The 24197-nt window shown below is 36.1% G+C and overlaps 1 protein-coding gene across 1 annotated transcript in view; it reads left to right on the top strand.

The window, feature by feature from the left end:
• The window catches only part of COL19A1 (collagen type XIX alpha 1 chain), a 342793-nt gene that overhangs the window by 129780 nt on the left and 188816 nt on the right, over window positions 1–24197 (top strand). Inside the window, 1 exon segment of the mRNA XM_017859765.1 lies at window positions 23533–23586. Coding sequence (XP_017715254.1) covers window positions 23533–23586 — 54 coding nt within the window.

The raw sequence follows: 24197 nt of genomic DNA, 5'->3' as shown, positions 1-24197 counted from the left end.
GCACTATAAATTTTCCTCTTTACAAAAGTAAATGACATATATGGATAGTTTGTAAACATCTCAGGCAGCAACTTAGCATAATGTGGAGATAGAGTACAATGATATTATTAAGTCAAGTTTATCAATAAGGAATCCGAAGCTCCAAAAGTTGTGATTTTAATGATCTTAAATTCCTAGCTCTTTTCATCTTGTTTACTCTAATTGAGAATTTTTTTAGAAAGTTTATAGAGGTATTAATACCCAAGCAAATAAAGAAGAAAATGCTCTAATCCATGTATCCTGGTCAAACAAGGAATGAGTTAAAGACAGCAATGAGAGTAGTGAGTCATTGGACCTAGTGGAGGTTTGCCTATGACGCTTGTGGAGAATTTCTTTCTAGATCTGTCATTCTCACTGGATTCCCAGGCAACAGCTGTGACAGACTAAATTGTCTCTCTCAGATGAGTATAAAATTTCATCTTCCTTCCTCATCAGCAAAATGAAATGAAATGGAGGATTTTGGAAATGGCCTGAAATATTATTGCAGACATTGCTATAATTTGGAAATTGTCACATGAGTACACAGAAGATTTGGCAGTTTCAAGAATTCATTCTGGATGTGGCACCAGTTCTAAATCGGTCTATTGAGACCATTATTTAAAATGCTGTCACTGTATTTTACCCAAAATAATTCCTGATGATATTTTATTCAGGAGACATTTGTGGGAGATCTGCTGTGTGCCTCTGTCCGTTTGCATCTGAGAAGAGGCAGACCAGCCTAATGATTTTCAGAAATGAGCCTATGTTATCATATCTGACCCTGCCCACGGTGTCCCCACCTCCTCAGACATCACCTTAGGCCTGGCTTCACCAAAGAGGCACTTTCTTGTTTTATCTCTCTACCCAGGACTTTTATTCCTTCGTGGACTCCCTTCCTTTGAAAATCAAATGTTCTCTCTCTCTCACACACACACACACTCTTTCTTCCTCTTAAGATCAACTAATCTGAAAATAACTTGCCCCATTATTTGTCATTTGAAATGTAGTAGCCACAAGTTAAACAAGGTGGGAGGGTGAGTTGTGGCATGCCACCTTCCCAACATGTTCCATTGGGACCATTTCTATGGATGCGTTAGTTTACTGCCAGGTGTTGGCATTTATGTAAGTTATGGCAACAGTTCTATGAATGTCTCCTTTATCCCTGTACCACAACATAAGTTTCTAAGAAGCCTGGAAATTCTGAGAGTATATTAGCCAATGTGAGTGATCACTATCTAATAGTATATTTCCCAAAAGCCTAGCTTTCTAAAAGAGAGTCTTGAATTTTGACTGTCATGCAGTTGTCAGTTGGGTAGCTTTCCTGCCACAGCAATTAGCTAAGTTAACTAGGGAGCCAAAACAAGGATAACTTGATGATAGATGGTTTGATTTAAGTAAAACTGTTTGATTTTTTTTTTAACCAAAAGTATGCCCTGGGTAAGTTAGCAAATCAAAGCAAAGACTATTATCTTTCTATCTGGAATTCCAACAACCATCTAAATTCTTTAATTATACAGATAATTTTGCATTTAAAATTTTGAAGTAGTGGACTGTCAACTAGATCTTGGAAATGGTTTTGTGAAACGTCAATAAAAGTGTTTATTGAAAGAAGATTTGATTCTTATATACAACATATGAACCAAATTAAATGTACAATCTATTGATATCTACATTTGTAGTTACTAAAGGGAATTGATATAAGCTGATTTTATAGAAGTTATTTTGTTAGATTAAGTCTGTTCTCTCCTTGGAGAAAGAACTTAATTAGGTGTATGTCACAAATGCAATTAGGTGAGTAATCTTGGCCCTAATTCATTTAGTTGAAAGAATTACAAACAATTTGTGGCATAACAAGTAGGTTTTATCAAGACAGTCTTTTGAGATCAGCTATTCAAAAGCAGGGGCACTGGACTCTGAACACAAATTTGTTTCCAACTTTATCTCGATTCATCTTTGTGGCCTGATGAGGTCATCATTTTAAAAGAATCTAGGTGAATATAATTTATAATACAGTACCTTACCTATAAATTCTTCTTTATCTCAGTGTTGAAACAATACTATTCAGGTGGCTTTAGGAGTTATTTGCTTCTATCAATTAAAATCTCAAAGGATAATAATAGAAAAGACATGTATATTCAAACAGCTATAGAAGCAGACATGTGATTAGAATCGGACCTCCTGTTTACAAGCACTAGACTCAGGTCACTAGATCATAATTACAGCCTTATGCTTTGGCTTGGCAGTTTTGAAAAGCTCTTATTTTCTTAGCCTTATATTTGACTGCCAGAGACATAATTAATCATTACCACTCATCATGAACAACAAAGCACTAAATTAGTATCTAGTGTTAAGATGGTAAGCTACAGGTATATTTAAGTCAGGAAAGAATTTCTTATTTGGAAAAAAAGTTATGTTTTGTAACTTCCTTTGTTTAATTTATATAGGCAGGTTAGTAGTACACTATATATGTTTTTTTTTAAATTTTAAATTTANTTTAATTGTGTCTATGCCAGGTTTTGGTATCAGGATGATGCTGGCCTCTTAGGATGAGTTAGGGATGGGTTCCTCCACCTTAGTTTTTTGAAGTAGCTTCAGTAGCATTGGTACCAACTCTTCTTTATTTGTCTAGTAGAATTTGGCTGTGGATCTACCTGGCCCAGGGCTTTTACTAGTTGGTAAGCTTTTCATTACTGACTCCATTTCAGAACTGATTATTGGTCTGTTCGGGGTTTCGATTTCTTTCTGGTTCAATTTTGGGAGGTTGTATGTTTCTAGGAGTTTATCTGTTTCTTCTAGATTTTCTGGTTTGTGTGCCTAGAGGTGTTTATAGTAGTCTCTGAGGGATTTTTGTATTTCTGTTGAGTCAGTGGTTATGTCCCTTTTGTCATTTCTGATTATGTTTATTTGGATCTTCTCACTTTTTTATTAGTCTAGCTAGTGGTCTATCAATCTCATTCATTCTTTGAAAAAGCCAGCTTTTGGTTTTGTTGATCTTTTGTATTTTTCTTTTGCATCTCAATTTCCTTTAGTTCATCTCTTATTTTGGTTATTTCTTGTCTTCTGCTAGCTTTGGGGTTGGATTGCTCTTGTTTTTCAAGTTCCTCTAGGTGTGATGTTTGATTGTTAATTTGAGATTTTTCTAGCTTTATTATGTGGATATTTAGCACTATAAATTTTCCTCTTTACAAAAGTAAATGACATATATGGATAGTTTGTAAACATCTCAGGCAGCAACTTAGCATAATGTGGAGATAGAGTACAATGATATTATTAAGTCAAGTTTATCAATAAGGAATCCGAAGCTCCAAAAAGTTGTGATTTTAATGATCTTAAATTCCTAGCTCTTTTCATCTTGTTTACTCTAATTGAGAATTTTTTTAGAAAGTTTATAGAGGTATTAATACCCAAGCAAATAAAGAAGAAAATGCTCTAATCCATGTATCCTGGTCAAACAAGGAATGAGTTAAAGACAGCAATGAGAGTAGTGAGTCATTGGACCTAGTGGAGGTTTGCCTATGACGCTTGTGGAGAATTTCTTTCTAGATCTGTCATTCTCACTGGATTCCCAGGCAACAGCTGTGACAGACTAAATTGTCTCTCTCAGATGAGTATAAAATTTCATCTTCCTTCCTCATCAGCAAAATGAAATGAAATGGAGGATTTTGGAAATGGCCTGAAATATTATTGCAGACATTGCTATAATTTGGAAATTGTCACATGAGTACACAGAAGATTTGGCAGTTTCAAGAATTCATTCTGGATGTGGCACCAGTTCTAAATCGGTCTATTGAGACCATTATTTAAAATGCTGTCACTGTATTTTACCCAAAATAATTCCTGATGATATTTTATTCAGGAGACATTTGTGGGAGATCTGCTGTGTGCCTCTGTCCGTTTGCATCTGAGAAGAGGCAGACCAGCCTAATGATTTTCAGAAATGAGCCTATGTTATCATATCTGACCCTGCCCACGGTGTCCCCACCTCCTCAGACATCACCTTAGGCCTGGCTTCACCAAAGAGGCACTTTCTTGTTTTATCTCTCTACCCAGGACTTTTTATTCCTTCGTGGACTCCCTTCCTTTGAAAATCAAATGTTCTCTCTCTCTCACACACACACACACTCTTTCTTCCTCTTAAGATCAACTAATCTGAAAATAACTTGCCCCATTATTTGTCATTTGAAATGTAGTAGCCACAAGTTAAACAAGGTGGGAGGGTGAGTTGTGGCATGCCACCTTCCCAACATGTTCCATTGGGACCATTTCTATGGATGCGTTAGTTTACTGCCAGGTGTTGGCATTTATGTAAGTTATGGCAACAGTTCTATGAATGTCTCCTTTATCCCTGTACCACAACATAAGTTTCTAAGAAGCCTGGAAATTCTGAGAGTATATTAGCCAATGTGAGTGATCACTATCTAATAGTATATTTCCCAAAAGCCTAGCTTTCTAAAAGAGAGTCTTGAATTTTTGACTGTCATGCAGTTGTCAGTTGGGTAGCTTTCCTGCCACAGCAATTAGCTAAGTTAACTAGGGAGCCAAAACAAGGATAACTTGATGATAGATGGTTTGATTTAAGTAAAACTGTTTGATTTTTTTTTTAACCAAAAGTATGCCCTGGGTAAGTTAGCAAATCAAAGCAAAGACTATTATCTTTCTATCTGGAATTCCAACAACCATCTAAATTCTTTAATTATACAGATAATTTTGCATTTAAAATTTTTGAAGTAGTGGACTGTCAACTAGATCTTGGAAATGGTTTTGTGAAACGTCAATAAAAGTGTTTATTGAAAGAAGATTTGATTCTTATATACAACATATGAACCAAATTAAATGTACAATCTATTGATATCTACATTTGTAGTTACTAAAGGGAATTGATATAAGCTGATTTTATAGAAGTTATTTTGTTAGATTAAGTCTGTTCTCTCCTTGGAGAAAGAACTTAATTAGGTGTATGTCACAAATGCAATTAGGTGAGTAATCTTGGCCCTAATTCATTTAGTTGAAAGAATTACAAACAATTTGTGGCATAACAAGTAGGTTTTTATCAAGACAGTCTTTTTGAGATCAGCTATTCAAAAAGCAGGGGCACTGGACTCTGAACACAAATTTGTTTCCAACTTTATCTCGATTCATCTTTGTGGCCTGATGAGGTCATCATTTTAAAAGAATCTAGGTGAATATAATTTATAATACAGTACCTTACCTATAAATTCTTCTTTATCTCAGTGTTGAAACAATACTATTCAGGTGGCTTTAGGAGTTATTTGCTTCTATCAATTAAAAATCTCAAAGGATAATAATAGAAAAAGACATGTATATTCAAACAGCTATAGAAGCAGACATGTGATTAGAATCGGACCTCCTGTTTACAAGCACTAGACTCAGGTCACTAGATCATAATTACAGCCTTATGCTTTGGCTTGGCAGTTTTGAAAAGCTCTTATTTTTCTTAGCCTTATATTTGACTGCCAGAGACATAATTAATCATTACCACTCATCATGAACAACAAAGCACTAAATTAGTATCTAGTGTTAAGATGGTAAGCTACAGGTATATTTAAGTCAGGAAAGAATTTCTTATTTGGAAAAAAAGTTATGTTTTGTAACTTCCTTTGTTTAATTTATATAGGCAGGTTAGTAGTACACTATATATGTTTTTTTTTAAATTTTTAAATTTAAAACGTTTAGGCAAAGGAGTTTTGTCTAAAATAGTATTCCTTAGCTTACTGATTCTTAATAATTAATCAAACCAATATATTTTAATGATTTACATTACTGAAAAACTGTAATATAAGCTTATTTAAAACCTTTAAAAATTATAACATAGGCCGGGTGCGGTGGTTCAAGCCTGTAATCCCAGCACTTTGGGAGGCCGAGGCGGGCGGATCACGAGGTCAGGAGATCGAGACCATCCTGGCTAACACGGTGAAACCCCGTCTCTACTAAACAATACAAAAAAAACTAGCCGGGCGAGGTGGCGGGCGCCTGTAGTCCCAGCTACTCGGGAGGCTGAGGCAGGAGAATGGCGTAAACCCGGGAGGCGGAGCTTGCAGTGAGCTGAGATCCGGCCACTGCACTCCAGCCCAGGCGACAGAGCGAGACTCCATCTAAAAAAAAAAGAAAATTATAACACAAGCTTATTTAAAACCTTTAGAGTCTGTAAAACAGTACATTCAGTGAAATCTAGCTTTATTCTTATTCTTCTACCTTGTTAGACTATATATAATTGCTCTCTCAAAAAGACTTGTGTGTATCTACGTACATATATATGTATGTTTGTGTGTGTGTGTATATATATATATAGAGAGAGAGAGAACCAAAAGAGAGTCTAACAGAGTAGAAAAAGGAGAAGGAAGACTGGGAAACTTAATGCATATGTGGGGGCTGTCAAATAAGCCCAGCAAAAGAAAAGCCAAAGAAGCCTTGAGAAAGGACTGCAACATTGAATGCCTTCTCCAACCCACCCACAGATTGATCAGAAGTGGATGGAAGCCTTATGGGCTTGAGGTGCTATCACAGCTTCTGTTCAAACAACTGGACAATGATTAGGTTATTTGGACCCAGGGGTGATCCTAAGGAAGCCAATTTAAAATAAAATAAGGAGAAAAATAGGCCGGGCATGGTGGCTCACGCCTGTAATCCCAGCAAAAGCTGACTCTGAGAGGGTCAGGGTCTCAGATACTGAATTTAGCAAAGACATTACAGAAATATTATAAATATGTTCAAGGAATTAGAGAAAACTCTGTTCAAATAATTAAGTGAAAATAAGATGGCAATTAGTCAACAAACAGAGAATCTCAATAGAGAACTAGACATCATAAAAAGAACCAAATGGAAATACTAGAGTTTCAGAGTACAGTAACTCAAATGAAAAATTTACTAGCTAGACTCACAGCAGATTTGAGATGGCAGAAGGAAAAATCAGTGAACTTAAATACGGATAAATTAAAATGATCTAAACAAAGACAAGAAAGAAAAATAATAATGAAAAATGAACAGAGCCACAACATTCTGTGAGACAACATCAAGCATACCTACATGTATGTAATGGGAATCCCAGGAGAAAGGAAGAGAGAAATAAATAAGAGAGAAGCAAGAGCCAAACACTTCTCAAATTTGATGGCAACTGTTAATTTATAGATAAAAATTTAGAGAACTCCAAATAGGATAAACACAAAGAGAACCACATTTAGATACATCGTAACCAAACTGCTAAAAGACAAACAGTAAATTTTCAAAGCAGTAACAGAAAAGCAATTCACCATGTACATGAAAATACAATAAAATATAGCAATTTCAGAAACAATGGAGACAAAAAGGCTTTAGAATGACATATTCAAAGTGCAAAAATAAAAAAGAGATTATCAGCTGTGAATTCTGTATTCAATGAAACTATCAAAGATGAAAGCAAAAATGAAGACATTTTGAAGTAACAAAATATAAAATGAATTCTTTGCTAGCATAAATGAACTATAAGAATTGCTAAAGAAGTCCCACATGCAAATACATTATAACAGACAATAATTTTATTTTTTCCATCACAATTATTTTATTAATTTATCTATTTTCCCCTTTCCCCACAATTTATTTTGAATGTTTTCATTATTTCACATATAAACTTTATCCATTTAGCCAGGCTTGGTGTCTCATGCCTGCAGTTCTAGCACTTTGGGAGGCAAAGGTGGGCGGATCACCTGAGATTAGGAGTTCGAGACCAGCCTGATCAATGGTGAAACCCCATCTCTAATAAAAATTTTAAAAACATTAACCAAGCATGGTGGTGCATACCTGTAATTCCAGCAACTCAGGAGGCTGAGGCAGGAGAATTGCACGAACCGGGAGGTGGAGGTTGCAGTAAGCCGAGATCATGCCACTGCACTCTAATCTGGGCGACAGAGTGAGACTCCCTCTCAAAAAAAAAAAAAAAGAAAAAAGAAATTTCATTCATTAGACAGTAATTCATCATTCCTACCTCCTCTCACACCTTAGTTCCCTCATTTTATTGTGAAAATATTCAAGCATATACAGAAAGATTGAATTGTACAGTGAGCACTCATATATTCATCACTATTCTACAGTATTTTCCTGTATCTGTTTTATCACATCCATATATCTATCCATCTCATTGTTATGTACTTCAAAGTAGCAGACATGAGTATGTTTCACTTCTAAAATGTTAGCATACATAGCATTAATTAGAGTTTATGTTTATCTTCTTTTTTTCCCCCCCCTTTTTTTTTGAGACAGAGTCTCACTCATGATTTTGGCTCACTGCAACCTCCGCCTCGCCAGTTCAAGTGATTCTCCTGCCTCAGCCTCCTGAGTAGCTGGGATCACAGGTGCACACCACCACACTCGGATAATTGTTTTATTTTTAATAGAGACGGGGGTTTCACCATGTTGGTTAGGCTGGTCTCGAACTCCTGACCTCGTGATCCGCCCACCCCAACCTCATAAAGTGGTGGGATTACAGGCATTAGCCACCGCGCCGGCCTTCTTTTTTAATTTCTAAAATTAAAACGTCCAGGTATGGTAACTCATGCCTGTAATCCCAACACTTTGGGAGACCGAGGCAGAAGGCCACTTGAACCCAGGAGTTCAAGACCAACCTAGGCATCAAGGTGAGACCCTTTCTCTACAATCTTTATTTTAAAATAGCTAGATGTCATGGTGCATGCCTGTGGTCCCAACTGCTTGGGAAGCTGAAGCTGAAGGGTCAGTTGAGCCCAGGAGGTCAAGGCTGCAGTGACCTGTGATAGTATCATTGCACTCCAGCCTGAGCAACAGAGTGACACCCTGTCTCACACACAAAAAATTTTTCATTACGTTTAAAAACCTTTTTAGAAACAGGATCTCATTATAACAGACAATAATTTGAATTCAGAGGAAGGGATGGAATGAAGAAATAAAGAGCACTGGAATTTGTAAATATATTGGGTCAGTGTAAAGCATTCTACGTCGCCATCGACAAGAAAGCACTAAATTAGTATCTAATGTAAACTCTGTTAAGATGGTAAACTACAGGTATCTTTAAGTTAAAAAAGAATTTCTTATTTGGAAAAGAAGAGTTATGTTGTATAACTTCCTTTGTTTAACTAATTTATATATGCAGGTTAGTAGTACACTATATACATATTTTTTTATTTTAAAATTTATTTTTTAATTAGTTCCAGGATACATGTACAGTACAGAATGTACAAGTTTGTTACATAGGTATACGTGTGTCATGGTGGTTTGCTGCACCTACTGACCCTTCCCCTCACTCCCGATCCCCCAACAGCCCCTGGCCCTGGTGTGTGTTGTTCCCCTCCCTATGTCCATTGTTCTCATTGTTCAGCTCCCACTTAGGAGTGAGAACATGCAGTGTTTGGTTTTCTGTTCCTGTGTTAGTTTGCTGAGAATGATGATTTCCAGCTTCATCCATGTTCCTGCAAAGGACATGATCTCACTCCTTTTTATGGCTGCATAGTATTCCATGGTGTATATGTACCACATTTTCTTTATTCAGTCTACCATTGATGGGCATTTGGGTTGGTTCCAAGTCTTTGCTGTTGTAAATAGTGCTGCAGTAAACTTACGTGTGCATATGTCTTTATAGCAGAATGATTTATATTCCTTTGGGTATATACCCAGTAATGGGATTGCTGGGTCAAATGGTATTTCTTGTTCTAGATCCTTGAGGAAACCCCACACTGTCTTCCGCAATGGCTGAACTAATTTACATTCCCACCAACAGTGTAAAAGCATTCCTATTTCTCCACAGCCTCACCAGCATCTGATGTTTCTTGACTTTTTAATAATTGCAATTCTGACTGGCATGAGATAGTATCTCATTGTGGTTTTGATTTGCATTTCTCTAATGATCAGTGATGTTGAGCTTTTTTCATATGTTTGTTGGCCACATAAATGTCTTCTTTTGAGAAGTGTCCATTCATATCCTTTGCCCACTTTTTGATGGGGTTGTTTGCCTTTTTCCTTGTAAATTTGTTTAAGTTCATTGTAAATTCTGGATACTAGACCTTTGTCACATGGGTAGATTGAAAAAATTTTCTCCATTCTGTAGGTTGCCTGTTCACTCTGATGATAGTTTCTTTGACTGTGTAGAAGCTCTTTAGTATAATTAGATCCCATTTGTTAATTTTGGTTTCTGTTGCAATTGCTTTTGGTGTTTTCGTCATGAAGTCTTTGCCCATGCCTATGTCCTAAATGGTATTGCCTAGGTTTTCTTCTAGGGTTTTTATGGTTTAAGGTCTAACATTTAAGTCTTTAATCCATCTTGAATTAATTTTGTATAAGGCATAAGGAAGGGGTCCAATTTCAGTTTTCTTCGTATTGGTAGCCAGTTTTCCCAGCATCATTTATTGTATAGGAGATTCTTTCTCCATTGCTTGTTTTGTCAAGTTTGTCAAAGATCAGATGGTTGTGCATGTTTGGTCTTATTTCTGAGGTCTCTGTTCTGTTCCTTTAGTCTATATGTCCATTTTGGTACTAGTATCATGCTGTTTTGGTTACTGTAGCCTTGTAGTATAGTTTGAAGTCAGGTAGCATGATGCTTCCAGCTTTGTTCTTTTTGCTTAGGATTGTCTTGGCTATATGGGGTATTCTTTGATTCCATAAGAAATTTAAAATAGCTTTTTCTAATTCTGTGAAGAATGTCAATGGTAGTTTGATAGGAATAGCATTGGATCTATAAATTACTTTGGTCAGTAAGGCCATTTTCACGATATTGATTCTTCCTATCCATAAACATGGAATGTTTTTCCATTTCTTTGTGTCGTCTCTTATTTCCTTGAGCAGTGGTTTGTAGTTCTCCTTGAAGAGATTTTTCATATCCCCTGTTAGCTGTATTCCTAGGTATTTTCTTCTCTTTGTACCAGTTATGAATGGGAGTTAATTCGTGATTTGGCTCTCTGCTTGTCTATTGTTGTTGTAAAGGAATACTTGTGATTTTTGCACATTGATTGCATATCTTGAGAATTTGCTGAAGTTGCTTATCAGCTTAAGGAGTTTTTGCACTGAGATGATGGAGTTTTCTAAATATGAAATTATGTCATCTGCAAACAGAGAAAATTTGACTTCCTCTCTACCTATTCGAATACCCTTTATTTCTTTCTGCTGTCTGATTGCCCTGGCCAAAATTTCCAATACTATGTTGAATAGGAGTTGTGAGAGAGGGCATCTGTGTCTTGTGCCTGTTTTCAAAGGGAATGCTTCCAGCATTTGCTCATTCATTATAATATTGGATGTGGGTTTATCATAAATAGCTCTTATTATTTTGAGATGTGTTCCATCAATACCTAGTTTATTGAGGGTTTTTAACATGAAGGGGTGTTGAATTTTATCAGAAACCATTTCTGCGTATATTGAGATAATCATGTGGTTTTTTTCTTTGGTTCTGTTTACATGATGGATTTCATTTATTGATTTGCGTATGTTGAACCAGCCTTGCATCCCAGGGATGAAGCCGACTTGGTCATGGTGGATACATTTTTTGATGTGCTGCTGGATTCGGTTTGCCAGTATTTTATTGAGGATTTTCACATTGATGTTCGTCAAGGATATTGACCTGAAGTTTTGTTGTTGTTGTTGTTGTTGTTGTTGTTGTTGTTGTTGTTGTGTCTCTGCTCAGTTTTGGTATCAGGATGATGCTGACTTCATAAAATGAGTTAGAGAGGAGTCCCTCTTTTTCTAGTTTCAGAAGGAATGGTGCCAGCTCCTCTTTGTACCTCTGTGAATCTATCTGGTCCTGGGCTTTTTTTGGTTGGTAGGCTATTAATTACTGCCTCAGTTTCAGAACTTGTTGTTGATCTATTCATGGTCTATTCATCCTGGTTTAGTCTTGAAAGGGTGTACTGTTTTATATATATATATTTCTTCTAGATTTTCTAGTTTATTTGCGTAGAGGTGTTTATAGTATTCTCTGGTGGTAGTTTGTATTTCTGTGAGGGTCAGTGGTGATATCCCCTTTGTCATTTTTTTATTGTGTCTATTTAATTATTCTGTCTTTTCTTCTTTATTAGTCTAGCTAGTGGTCTATTTATGTCTTTTTTTTTTTTTTTTTTTTTTTTTTTTTTCCCCCAAAAAAACAGCACCTGGATTCACTGATTTGGGAGGATTTTTTGTATCTCTATCTCCTTCAATTCTGCTCTGATCTTAGTTATTTCTTGTCTTCTACTAGCTTTTGGATTAGTTTGCTCTTGCCTCTCCAGCTCTTCTAATTGTGATGTTAGGGTGTCAATTTGAGATCTTTCTAGCTTTCTGATATGGGCATTGAGTGCTATATAAATTTCTCTCAACACTGTTTTAGCTGTGTCCCATAGATTCTGGTAAGTTGTCTCTTTGTTCTTATTGGTTTCAAAGAACTTCTTGATTTCTGCCTTAAATTCATTATTTACCCAGAAGTCATTCAGAGGAGGTTGTTCAATATCCATGTAATTGTGTGGTTTTGAGTTTCTTAATCCTGAGTTCTAATTTGTTTGCCCTGAGAGACTGTTTGTTATAATTTCAGTTCTTTTGCATTTGCTGAGGAGTGTTTTGCTTCCAATTATTTGGTCGATTTTAGAATAAGTGCCATGTGGCACTGAGAAGAATGTATATTCTGTTGATTTGGGGTGGGGAATTCTATAGATATCTATTAGGTCCACTTGATCCAGAGCTGAGTTCTAGTCCTGAATATCCTTGTTAATTTCCCTTTTTATTTATCTGTCTAATATTGACAGTGTGGTGTTAAAGTCTCCCACAATTATTGTGTGGGAGTCTAAGTCTCTTTTGTATGTCTCTAAGAACTCATTTTATGAATCTGGGTGCTCCTGTATTGGGTGCATATATATTTAGAATAGTTAGCTCTTCTTGTTGAACTGTTCCCTTTGCCATTAATGTAATGCCCTTCTTTGTCTTTTTTTTTTAATCATTGTTGCTTTAAAGTCTGTTTTGTCAGAGACTAGGATTGCAACTCTTGCTTTTTGTTGCTTGCCATTTGCTTAGTAAATTTTCCTCCATCACTTTATTTTGAGCCTATGTGTATCTTTGCATGTGAGATGGGTATCCTTAATACAGCACACCAATGGGTCTTGACTCTTTATCCAATTTGCCAGTCTGTGTCTTTTAATTGGGGCATTTATCCCATTTACATTTAACGTTAGTATTGTTATGTGTGAATTTGATTCCCTCATCATGATGCTATCTGGTTATTTTGCACACTAGTTGGATGCAATTTCTTCATAGTGTCATTGGTCTTTATATTTTGGTGTGTTTTTGCAGTGGCTGGTACCAGATTTTCCTTTCCATATTCAGTGCTTCTTTCAGGAGCTCTTGCAAGGCGGACCTGGTGGTAACAAAATCCCTCAGCATTTGCTTGTCTGTAAAGGATTTTATTTCTCCTTTGCTTATGAAACTTAGTCTGGCTGGATATGAAATTCTAGGTTGAAAATCCTTTTCTTTAAAAATGTTGAATATTGGTCCCCATTCTCTTCTGGTTTGTAGAGTTTCTGCTGAAAGATCTGCTGTTAGTCTGATAGACTCCCCTGTGTAGGTGATCTGGCCTTTCTCTCTGGCTGCCCTTAACATTTTTTCCCTTAATTTCAACCTTAGAGAATCTGATAATTAGGTGTCTTGGGGTTGATCTTTTTGAGGGGTACCTTAGTGGCATTCTCTGTATTTCCTGAATTTGCATGTTGGCCTGTCTTGCTAGGTTGAGGAAGTTCTCCTGGATAGTATTCTGAAGTGTGTTTTCCAGCTTGTTTCCATGCTCCTCATCTCCTTCAGGTACTCCAATCAATTGTAGGTTTGGTCTTTTTACAAAGTCCCATATTTCTTGGAGGCTTTGTTCATTCCATTTCATTCTTTTTTTCTAATCTTGTCTGCTTGCCTTATGTTAGCAAGGTGGTCTTCAAACTCTGAAATCTTTTCTTCCACTTCACAAAGCGTAATGCTTCATGTATGCTTCATAAAGTACTATTGCTGTGCTTTTCATCTCCATCAAGTCATTTATGTTCCTCTCTAAACTGGTTATTCTAGTTATCAGCTCCTCAAACCTTTTATCAAGGTTTTTAGCTTGTTTGCATTGGGCTAAAACATGCTCCTTTAACTCAGCATACTTTTCTATTATCCATCTTCTGAAGCATACTTCTGTCAATTCTTCCATCTCATCCTCCACCCAGTTCTGCACCCTTGTTGGAGAGATGTTGCAATAATTTGGAGGAGAAGAGACACTCTGGCCTTTTGAGTTTTCAGCATTTTTTTCATTGATTCTTTCTCATCTTCATGAGTTTGTCTAGTTTTGATCTCTGAGGATGCTGACCCTTGGATGGAATTTTTTTAGGGACTTTTTGTTGTTGTTGATGCTGTTGTTGTTGCTTTCTGTTTGTTTGTTTTTCTTTCAGTGGTCAGGTATCTCTTCTTTAGGGCTGCTATGGTTTGCTGGGGCTTTACTTCAGGCCCTATTCATCTGGTTTGCTCCCACGCCTGGAGATGTCACTCAAGGAAGCTGGAGAACAGCAAAGATGGGTGTCTGCTCCTTCTTCTGGGATCTCTGACCTCAAAGAGCACCAACCTGATGCCAGTAGGATTGTTCCTGTATAGTGTGTCTAACAACCCCTGTAGAAGGGTCTCACCCAGTTGGGTGGCATAGGGAACAGGACCTGTTTAATGAAGCACTTTGTCCCTTGGTGGAGGGGGTGTGCTTTGCTGGGGGGAAACCTGCTTGTCTGGGCTGCCCAGATTCCTCAGATCTACTAGGAGGAAAGATTAAGTCTGCTGGTCCACAGAGACTGTGGCCACCCGCCCCCACCCCAGGAGCTTATGCCCAGAGAGATCCGGGTTCTGCCCTGAGCCTCTGGCTGGAGTTGTTGGACTTCCTGCAGGGAAGCCCTGCCCAGTGAGGAAGGATAAGTCAAGGTCAGGCCTGAAGAGGTGCTCTGGCTGCAGTCTGCCACAGCTGGTGTGTTGGGCTTTGGGGGATACCTATTGGGACCAAGGCATTCAGTCTCCCTTCAAAAGCACGGCCTGGAGCTATAGAGATGGATGCCACCCTTCCCCGACCCAAGGAGCTTAGTGTGTTAGGTAGTTGTGAGCCCCAGTGCTGGCTCCTACCCCTTCCCTAAGGAGCTCAAACGGCTTAGACAGTAAGCCACAGCTGTGGGGCTGGTTGCCTCTCCCCCTGGGAGCTCAGCAGGCTTAAGCAGATTCCAGCTGAGAGGCTGTTGAGAATCTGCACAGCTCCGGGGTTGGGACCTTAGACTTTGGTGGCGTGGGTTCGCGAGTGGGATTTTCCAATCCGTGGTTTGCACAGTTCTGTGGAAAAAGCATGGTTTCCCTGGCTGGGCAGCATGCTCACTCACCACTCTCCTTGGCTGGGGAGTGAGGGCTCCCCTGGCTCTCACGTGGGCTGCTGCACCACACTGCTCTTCCTTCCTCTCTATGAATCATGCCAGTCGCCTAGTCAGTTCTGATGATAGAACTGGATACCTCGGTTGCCGGTGAAGGATTCACTTGTTTATTATGGTTCTTTTCAATGGGAGCCTCTGATTGCCGTTGTTTCTAGTCAGCCATCTTGGCCCCGACCAAATTTTTAAATTTAAAACATTTAGATAGATGTCTATAATTGTATTTGTCATGTCATATATTTGCATTTCTATAGTCATAGATATGTGACTATATTTGTATTTTTCTTCTAATTAAAAAATATGTAATGTTAAAGCAATAACTATTACACTATACTGTTAGATTTATAGGGTATGAATATATTATATATGACCTCAATGATATAAGAAAATGGAGAGGAAATACATCTAAACTGAAATTTGCCATCGTTTTCTGAAATTAAGTCAGTAGATTATGATAAAGTAAAGATGCATATTGTAGAATCACTTTAAAATTTTCAAAAAAGCTAAAAATTTATGAAAACACTAAAATAGCTTGGTAAAATATTTGTTGAACAAAAATGAAGGCAGGAGAGAGAGAAAGAACAGGGGAGCAAAAATGATGACACTTGTAGAAATAATTAAATAACAAAATAGAAACCTTTACCCAACCCAATGTAAGAAAATGTTTTCTATGTTTTGTTCTATAATTTTGTAGCTTTGGAATTTACATTTGTATTTATTGTTCATTTGAGTTAATTTTTGTGTTTTGTGTAGGGTGTGATTTATGTATCAAAGTTAATTTTTTGCACATGGATATTTGCCATATCAATAATTACATTAAATGTGAACAGAATAAATACATCAAAAGGCAAAGAATGTCAGATTGGATTTTACAAAGCAAGATCCAACTATATATTATCTACAAGAGGTATGGATGAGATTCAAGAAACAAATAGGTTGAAAGTTAAAGGATATAAAAAGAGGTACTATGTAAAGAGTAACCACAAGAAATTTGGAGTGAGTATAATGATATTAGACAGACTCTATGACAAGTGACATTATTGGAGACAGGAAAGGATATTTTATATAATGATAAAATGGCCAATATAGCAGGAAGATGTAGCAGTTATTATTGTGTATGTACCTAACACAGCTTCAAAATGCATGAAGCTGAGACGGACAGAAATGAAAGATAATAAGCAATTAGAAATAAATAGAAATTAGAAAGAAGCAATTAACACAATTATATTTAAAGATTTCAGTACTCCTCTCTCAATAATATAGTAGACTTGAATAATCCTACAATACGCTCATCTGAACTGACATTCATAGAACACTCCACCCAACAATAATAAAATACACATTTTTCCAAGTGCATATAAATCATTTACCAAGATAGACTATATTCTCCATTACTAAATGAATCTCAATACATTTTAAGGATTCTAGTTATTTCTAGTTATATAAAGTATGTTTTTGGTCACAATGGAATTAAATTAGACATCAATATTAGAAAAAAAAATTTCTGTTACATCTTCAAATGTTTCAAAACTAAAGAATATGATTCTCAATACCCTGTAGGTCCAAGAAGGAATCAAAAAGAAAGTTTGAAAATATTTCAAGCTTAATAAAAATAAAACAAGTTTAGTTGTACAGATGCTACTCAAAAAGAAACATACTACTCATCCATGCAACATGGGTAAACTCAACAGCATAATGTTGAATCAATTAAGCCAGACAAAAAAGGCTACATATTGTATAATTCTATTTATATGAAATTTCTAGAAAAAAGCAAAACTATAGAGACAAAATTATGTCAGTGGTTTTCTGGGACTGGAAGAGTGAGAAGCAGTTGACTACAAATGGGCACAAGGAAACTTTTTTAGGTAATGGAAATATTTTAATCTTAGGTTGTGGTGATGGTTGCAGACCTATATAAATTTACTAAAACTATTGCACTCTACGTGTGCAGTGTATCAGTATTATGGCAAGTAAATCATACCTTAATAAAACTGTTAGCTAAACAATCAAAAAGATATCTACGCTGGAAGTAGGAACATGAGACTCATTAGCATATAGATGATCATTGTAGCTGTAAAAGTAGAGAAAACATCTAGGGAAAGTTTGTTGAAAGGGAAAACATAAGAAGCTGGGACAGATCCCTGTGAAGCAGCAACACTTAGAGGATCTAACAAAAACAAAAATGAGTAAATGCAGCTGCAGAGGTAGAATAAAAATGAAGGAAATATAGTATCTCAGCAAGTAAGTATTTCTAGGAGGGGGCTTGTCATAAAGATATCAAATGCTTCTGATAGGTTAAGGAAGAAAAAAACTAAAAGGTATCTGATGGTGGTCACCCAAGACCTTGGCATGAGTAGTTTTTGAGGACCAAATAGCGTACAAGTCAATCTGGAGTGAACTGGGGAGTGAGTGGGAATAATGAATGCAAACAGGAGTATCGGGAGCCTGGCTCAAGAAGTTTATCTGAAAAAGGAAGGATTTCCTTCCAGGTGAAGCTGGAAATGTCAGGAGTTAGAAGTGCAAGATTTTGTTTTAACAGAAGATTCAACAGCATGTTTCAGTGTGGTTAGAAAGAAGTGAGGGGAAAGGGGTTGAAGATTCAGAAGAGGGCCATAATTTTAATCATTAATTCCACGAGGGAGCAGAAAAAGATGGAATTGAAAGCACAGGTTGAAGGATTACCGTTAAACAGTAAGGGACAATTCTTCCATGTAGAAGAATAAAGAATGGTATTAAAATAAGTGGATTTGTAGATTTCATGGCATCAAGGAAAAGCTTGTATGATGGCTTCTTCTTTCTTGGTAGAAAGCAAGGTTATTTGAGAGTAAAAGCAGAAGTCATAATACCAAGGATTTGAGGGGAATGACACATTTTAAAGACCTAGAATTAGGTTAGTGATCATGAATTTATAATAATACCAGTCTACCCAATTGCATATTTTTTCCCTAGGAACAAGAGGTGGACAGTTTGATTCATTGGAGTTGGCTCCATCAGAAAGCTAGTAGAGCAAGGGTGTTTAGAGTAGTGGTAACAGAGCACTTGGAATGACAGATCACGGATGGACACAAGTGAAGGCATTGGGGGCTGATAGACATTGTCTTCACTTTCATTCCCCTGAAACAAGGTCCGAGACAGTGACTTGAGGACAGGTAGTTGGTTTGAGAGGGAGCTTAAGATACAGGAGTGAGGGAATGGGGAAAATAAGTCAGGAAACAAGGGAAAGTGAATTAAAGGATGCATGTTTTGAGCTACATATCATTGTGGGCAACTGCAGCTGAGTCCTACTGGAAACCCTCTGAGAAAGCCTGTGGAATGTGCCTGGAAGTTATCCCTCTGTAGAACAGAAAGCTGACACATTAATCCACTAATTCCTGTCACCCTTTGCTGGAGAATTATTTCTAGAAGCGTTAACTATCCCCATTTTCCAGGATACTTGCCAGGGCTGAACAAACTCTCTGGCTTCAGAAAAATCCTGGAGGCAGAAAATGAAAAGTAATGGGGAGGATTGAGCTTGAGGTGAAATATTGACAGCGTCCAAATCCCCATAGGAGTTTTCTACCACCAGCTTCAGCTAAAAACTGAAGTAGGCCTAGGGGCATATGGTAGAAGATGAAATTGAACCAGTTTATGAAATTCCCTATGCAGTCAAAGCAATCGAGGAAATAACAGAATAATAGATGGAGTTCTTTGATTATATGGAAGTTATTTATATCCTCCGAGCTACTGATTTATCATCTGTAAATGGGGATGAGATTACCCACTTTGTGTGGTTACTGCTAGAATTAAAAGTCCTTATTATGTAAGGTGCTTAGCACAGAGCCTGGCATGTAGTAAGATATACAGAATAAAAGCTATTATATTATTGCTATTATCTACTGAAAGATTAGTAATGTTAATAACTACCTGCATTATGGATAATAATGGACTAATTCAAATTTTATATATAATATTTTTGAATATTATATTCAAGTTCACTACTTAATTTGAACCAGTAAGTTCACTACTTAACTTGAATATAATATTTTGTATGACAAGACATTACAGTTTTGTTTGGAAGAACATTAAATTCTGGTACTTTTTGAAATAGTTTTATCATAGAATGGCTATTGGGAAAATCACAAATGTAATCTAATTCCCATGCATTCTTTTTCCTTTGGTTAGGATTTCATTGAAGTTTTATTAGACGAGAATGATTTATTTTATTTTTAAAGAAATCACCAGAGATGTACTGTTGGTTTTGTTTTTAAATCTTTTCTGCTTTTCAACTTATTCAAACACAAGAAACGATCTAAATGCATTCTACCCTCTTACGACCTCTGATGTCAAATAAGTTTTCTTTAATTCTAGCTTAAATCTTTAATGCTGCAGTTTTGTTTTTACTTATCTTCTTCTCAGTGGAGAAAAAAGGAACAGCTGGTTACTATTGTCAATTTTCTATTGTTTGGAATTTATTAAATATGCAACACTTGTGAATACATAGATGTCAATACATATTTCCTTCTGGATATAGAACTCCTATTGCTTTTCTTTCAAGAATGATAGAATTGTATATGGGGAAGCTTTAGAGCTCTTTTAGTCCCAGTATATAGTCTGATTAATCAATATTAGTTAAAATGTTATTAATTGCCATCTAGCATTTCTTGTGGTAAATTGCCTGATGTGTTCTTTGCTCAACTACCAATTGGACTATTATTATTTTTCTTATGACTATATTGCAATACAACACACAATATCTTTGTATATTGATGTTAACTATTAAGCCACTACATGATCTTTTTCCCCAATTTGTTATTTGTCTTTTAATTCAGTTTATAGTATTTTTGCCTTGCAGGTTCATAATTAATATTTTGTCAGATATATATTTTTTCTCTTATGAATTTCTTTTTTTGGTTTCATGCTTAGAGATGCCTTACTCACCATGAGCTCTTATCTAAGTTCACCTATATTTTATTCGGGTCCTTTAATATTTTTATTTTTAAGTTGGTTTTCTAATCCATCCAGAATTAAATACAGGATTGCACATTTGTTCTTAATACATTTCAAGTTGTTTATTATAGCATATTGCTTTGATCTGTTGTATTATTTCATATCATAAATATATTACATATATATTCATGATATATATCAGTGGTTCTCAATCAGAGGTAATTTTGCCCTCTAGGAACATTTGGCAATGTCTGTAGACATTTTTCATTTGCCAGGACTAGGGGAGAGGCTGGCTACTGGCCTTTAGTGAGCAGAGAGCAAGGATGATGCTAACCATCCTACAGTGTACAGGACAGCCCGCACAACAAAGAATTGTCAGTAGTACTGAGATTAAGGGACCTTGAGAGATGATAGATGGATGGATGCATAGTTGATAGGTCAATAGATAAATGTATAGGAGATAGATATTCATTGAACACCATTCTTCTGCCAGTTACATACCAACAGTAATATTATCCAGCCTATATTTTTATTCTTTACTTATATTCTATTCTCTAACATAAAGGACGTTTTAAGAGACATCGACTCCTACTTTATGGAAATTCAGATACACTGTATTGTTGGATATCCTTGGTTTGAGCACATAGTAAATATTGAATGGAGCATTTTATAAAAATAACAATAATAAATCAAATAAATTTTAATGAACCTTATTTGATTACAGTGACCTATTTTTTATATGTTAAAAGTGTGCTTTTAAAATCCATTGCAGATTTTGCTAGGAATCAATTTTAAGCAGTATGTTTCTTCTTTAGTCTTCTGCCACGTCTGTTATTCTCTTGCTATGCAGAAAAAACTTCATCAGAATATTAACTCTGTTCTCTATATTATTTTTATTTAGCTTTTATTATACTGTCAAGGTTGCAGATTTCCTTGTAGGCACACATCTCTTTAATATGTAGAGTTGCTTATTCTTTCCATCTATAAGAATCATTACTTTTGCATGAAGACTATATCCATTTTTAGTTACATTCTGGAACTTAATGTTGATATCCGTGGAATTATATGTGTCTTCTGTGTCAAAAATTTCTATTGATTCTAATAACTTATCCTGAACACATTTAGTGTTAGTATTTAAACACTTTATTGTTTCTGATCCCCTTATTCAAAAGATATTTTCTTCTGTGTATTTGTGAGCCTCTAAATTCTTATTTTGTTTCCTGTCATATTTGACATCCTCTACAACAGCAATGTCCAATGGATGGAATTCACCATGATGTTAGAAATGTTCTGATCTGCAGAGTCCAATATAGTAGGCATGGTTGAGCACTTGAAATGTAGCTAGGGCCACTGAGGAACTGAATTTTACATTTAATTTAATTTACTTTTAATTTTAGTAGCCACATGTGGCTAATGGCTACTGTGTTGGACAGCACAATTCTATAGAGTAATTCCGTACCCTTCCATTTTTAGCTTAAAATCCTCTGCTTTATTTTAACTTAAACCTATTTTTACTGGTTATGTTTGTTATGTTTGTATGCAGTTTTGTTTGTTTTGTATATTGTACGCATTTCTTATGTCCCAGTGATTAAGTTATTTTTCACTTCATTTCCTATGCTTTCCATACAGTAATAATACATATCCTTAGACAACTGAAAGTGGGCAAATGTATTTCTGTAATGTATTATCTATTAATATCAGGTGCTTGCTTTTCTTTACTTTACATTTACATAAAATGATAATGTTCACTGTAGGAAAATGAAGGAAGAAAAACAGAAAATATAAAGATGAGAATAAAGCAAAGATTACTACCACTTAACTTCACAGACACACAAACAGACACACACAGAGGGATACACTTGGTTGAGTACTTTCTATACATATTCTTTTATTTTTAAACACCTTACTGATTGTACAGCTAATATGTGTTTAGCACTAGAAAAAAATTTAAAAACAGGAGTAAAGTGAAGGAAAAAAATCATCTGTGATCACAATGCCTAGATTAACCACTTTTACTACTTCGGTTTGTTTTCTCACAGTGTTGTTTCTAAGTGCAGGTAGGTAGATAGACAGCTGGATATGTAGAGAGGCATTTTCAAAAATTGAATTATACTATATGCAGGGTGGGCCAATAAAAGTATACACTTTTCAGATGGCAAGAAAACAAAATTCTGTGTCACTATGGATATGTATCATCCGCAGTGGTATTAGCGACCATTTTGAACATTTGTAACTTTCATAAAAATATATATTGGTTAACATTTACCACTGGGCTTGTCTATGTATTAATTTTATCTTGCTTTTTATATCATGAGCATTTTTTCTCTAGTATAAAATAAAATTCACAAATGTGATTTTAATGGCTACATCATAATCCATTCATTGTCTATATCATTAGCCAATTTCCTATTATTGGACAGTTAGGATGCTTCTCTTTTTTTACTACTATAAATAGCATTACACTCTACATATTAGTGCCTAAAATTTTTCATCTCTGAATTTTTCATTTCTGATTATTTTATCTCTGATTATTTCATTAGTATACATTCTTAGAAGTGAAATCACTGGCCCAAATGAAATGAATGGATTTGAGATCCTTGGTATATATTGTCAATCCAAATCACCTTCCAGAAAGTTCTCTGTTGCTTATAGAAGAAAATAAATATTCTTGTTCCATTTTTATGGTTTAATCATTTATATGCGGTGCTTTATTTTTCTTTTTTGAGATGGAGTCTTGCTGTGTTGTCCAGGCTGGAGTGCAATGGCATCATCTTGGCTCACTGCAACCTCCGCCTCCCAGGTTCAAGCAATTCTTCTGTCTCAACCTCCCGAGTATCTGGGACTACAGGCACGTGCCACCATGCCTAGCTAATTTTTTTGTATTTTTAGTAGAGATGGGTTTCACCATGTTGGTCAGGCTGGTCTCGAAATTCTGACCTCAATTGATCCACCGGCCTCGGCCTCCCAAAGTGCTGTGATTACAAGTGTGAGCCACTGCACCCAGCTGCAGCTTTTCTTTGAACTTTTAATCTTCTCTTTGGTTTTACAGCTCAGAATTGTTTTTAATAAACGTGCCTTTCAAGGGTTTAGCAAAGTAATCATATTGTTTTAAATACCCAAACAACATAACTCTTTATTTTTTGCTAGCAAAGGTTTTCAGATATAAGATTTTTCATTGTATAAATTGTTTCTTTTTTAGGGTGAACAAGGAGAAAAAGGAGATCCAGGTCTGGCTGGCCTTAATGGAGAAAATGTAAGCCTAACCCTTTTTTCTGATACTCTGTTTACATTTTACCACTAAGATGTGCTATTTAATGCTATTAAGATTTACCTATTTTTGGCAGAGCCAGACATGATCCAACAAAATTAAGAATCAAAGTGTTCTTTCGCATGGCTCAGTAGAGGCCCAGTGTCTTTAGTTTCATTTCATTGGCTTTATATATTTTCTACCTGTGCTTAGCCTTAACAGGCCTTTCTCCCTGATGTTTCTTGCTTGCAAATTTTCTAGTCTTCTTTTTCTGTCTTTTTTCATCTTGCATATCTTCTGCCGTGGCTTGTGCTCTTACCAGTGGTCCACTTTTCATCTCAGTCCTAGTCTGCATCTAGTCTATAGATGGTGTCTGTATTGTTAGACTTTCAGTGATGGGAAGGAAGGACGAAGTGAAGGGAAACTAAATCCGTATTGCTCCCCTTCATGGCACCAGTTCCGCAGCCTCAGGGATAACATAGCCTGTGATATCCTTGGACCCCAGTCTTCTTCTCCCCTTCCCCTCAAGACAGTTATCCTCCCAGAATTGCACTCCAGATTTTAGGATAAAATTTGAAGGATGGCCCAAATGTGGGTTTTACTCTGAAATGTAATTT

The sequence above is a fragment of the Rhinopithecus bieti genome, unplaced genomic scaffold (assembly GCF_001698545.2).
Source record: "Rhinopithecus bieti isolate Rb0 unplaced genomic scaffold, ASM169854v2 scaffold_50350, whole genome shotgun sequence".
In the NCBI taxonomy this organism is placed as follows: domain Eukaryota; kingdom Metazoa; phylum Chordata; class Mammalia; order Primates; family Cercopithecidae; genus Rhinopithecus; species Rhinopithecus bieti.
The sequence above is the reverse complement of the archived record's forward strand: the minus strand, read 5'-3'. Positions and strand labels throughout refer to the sequence as shown.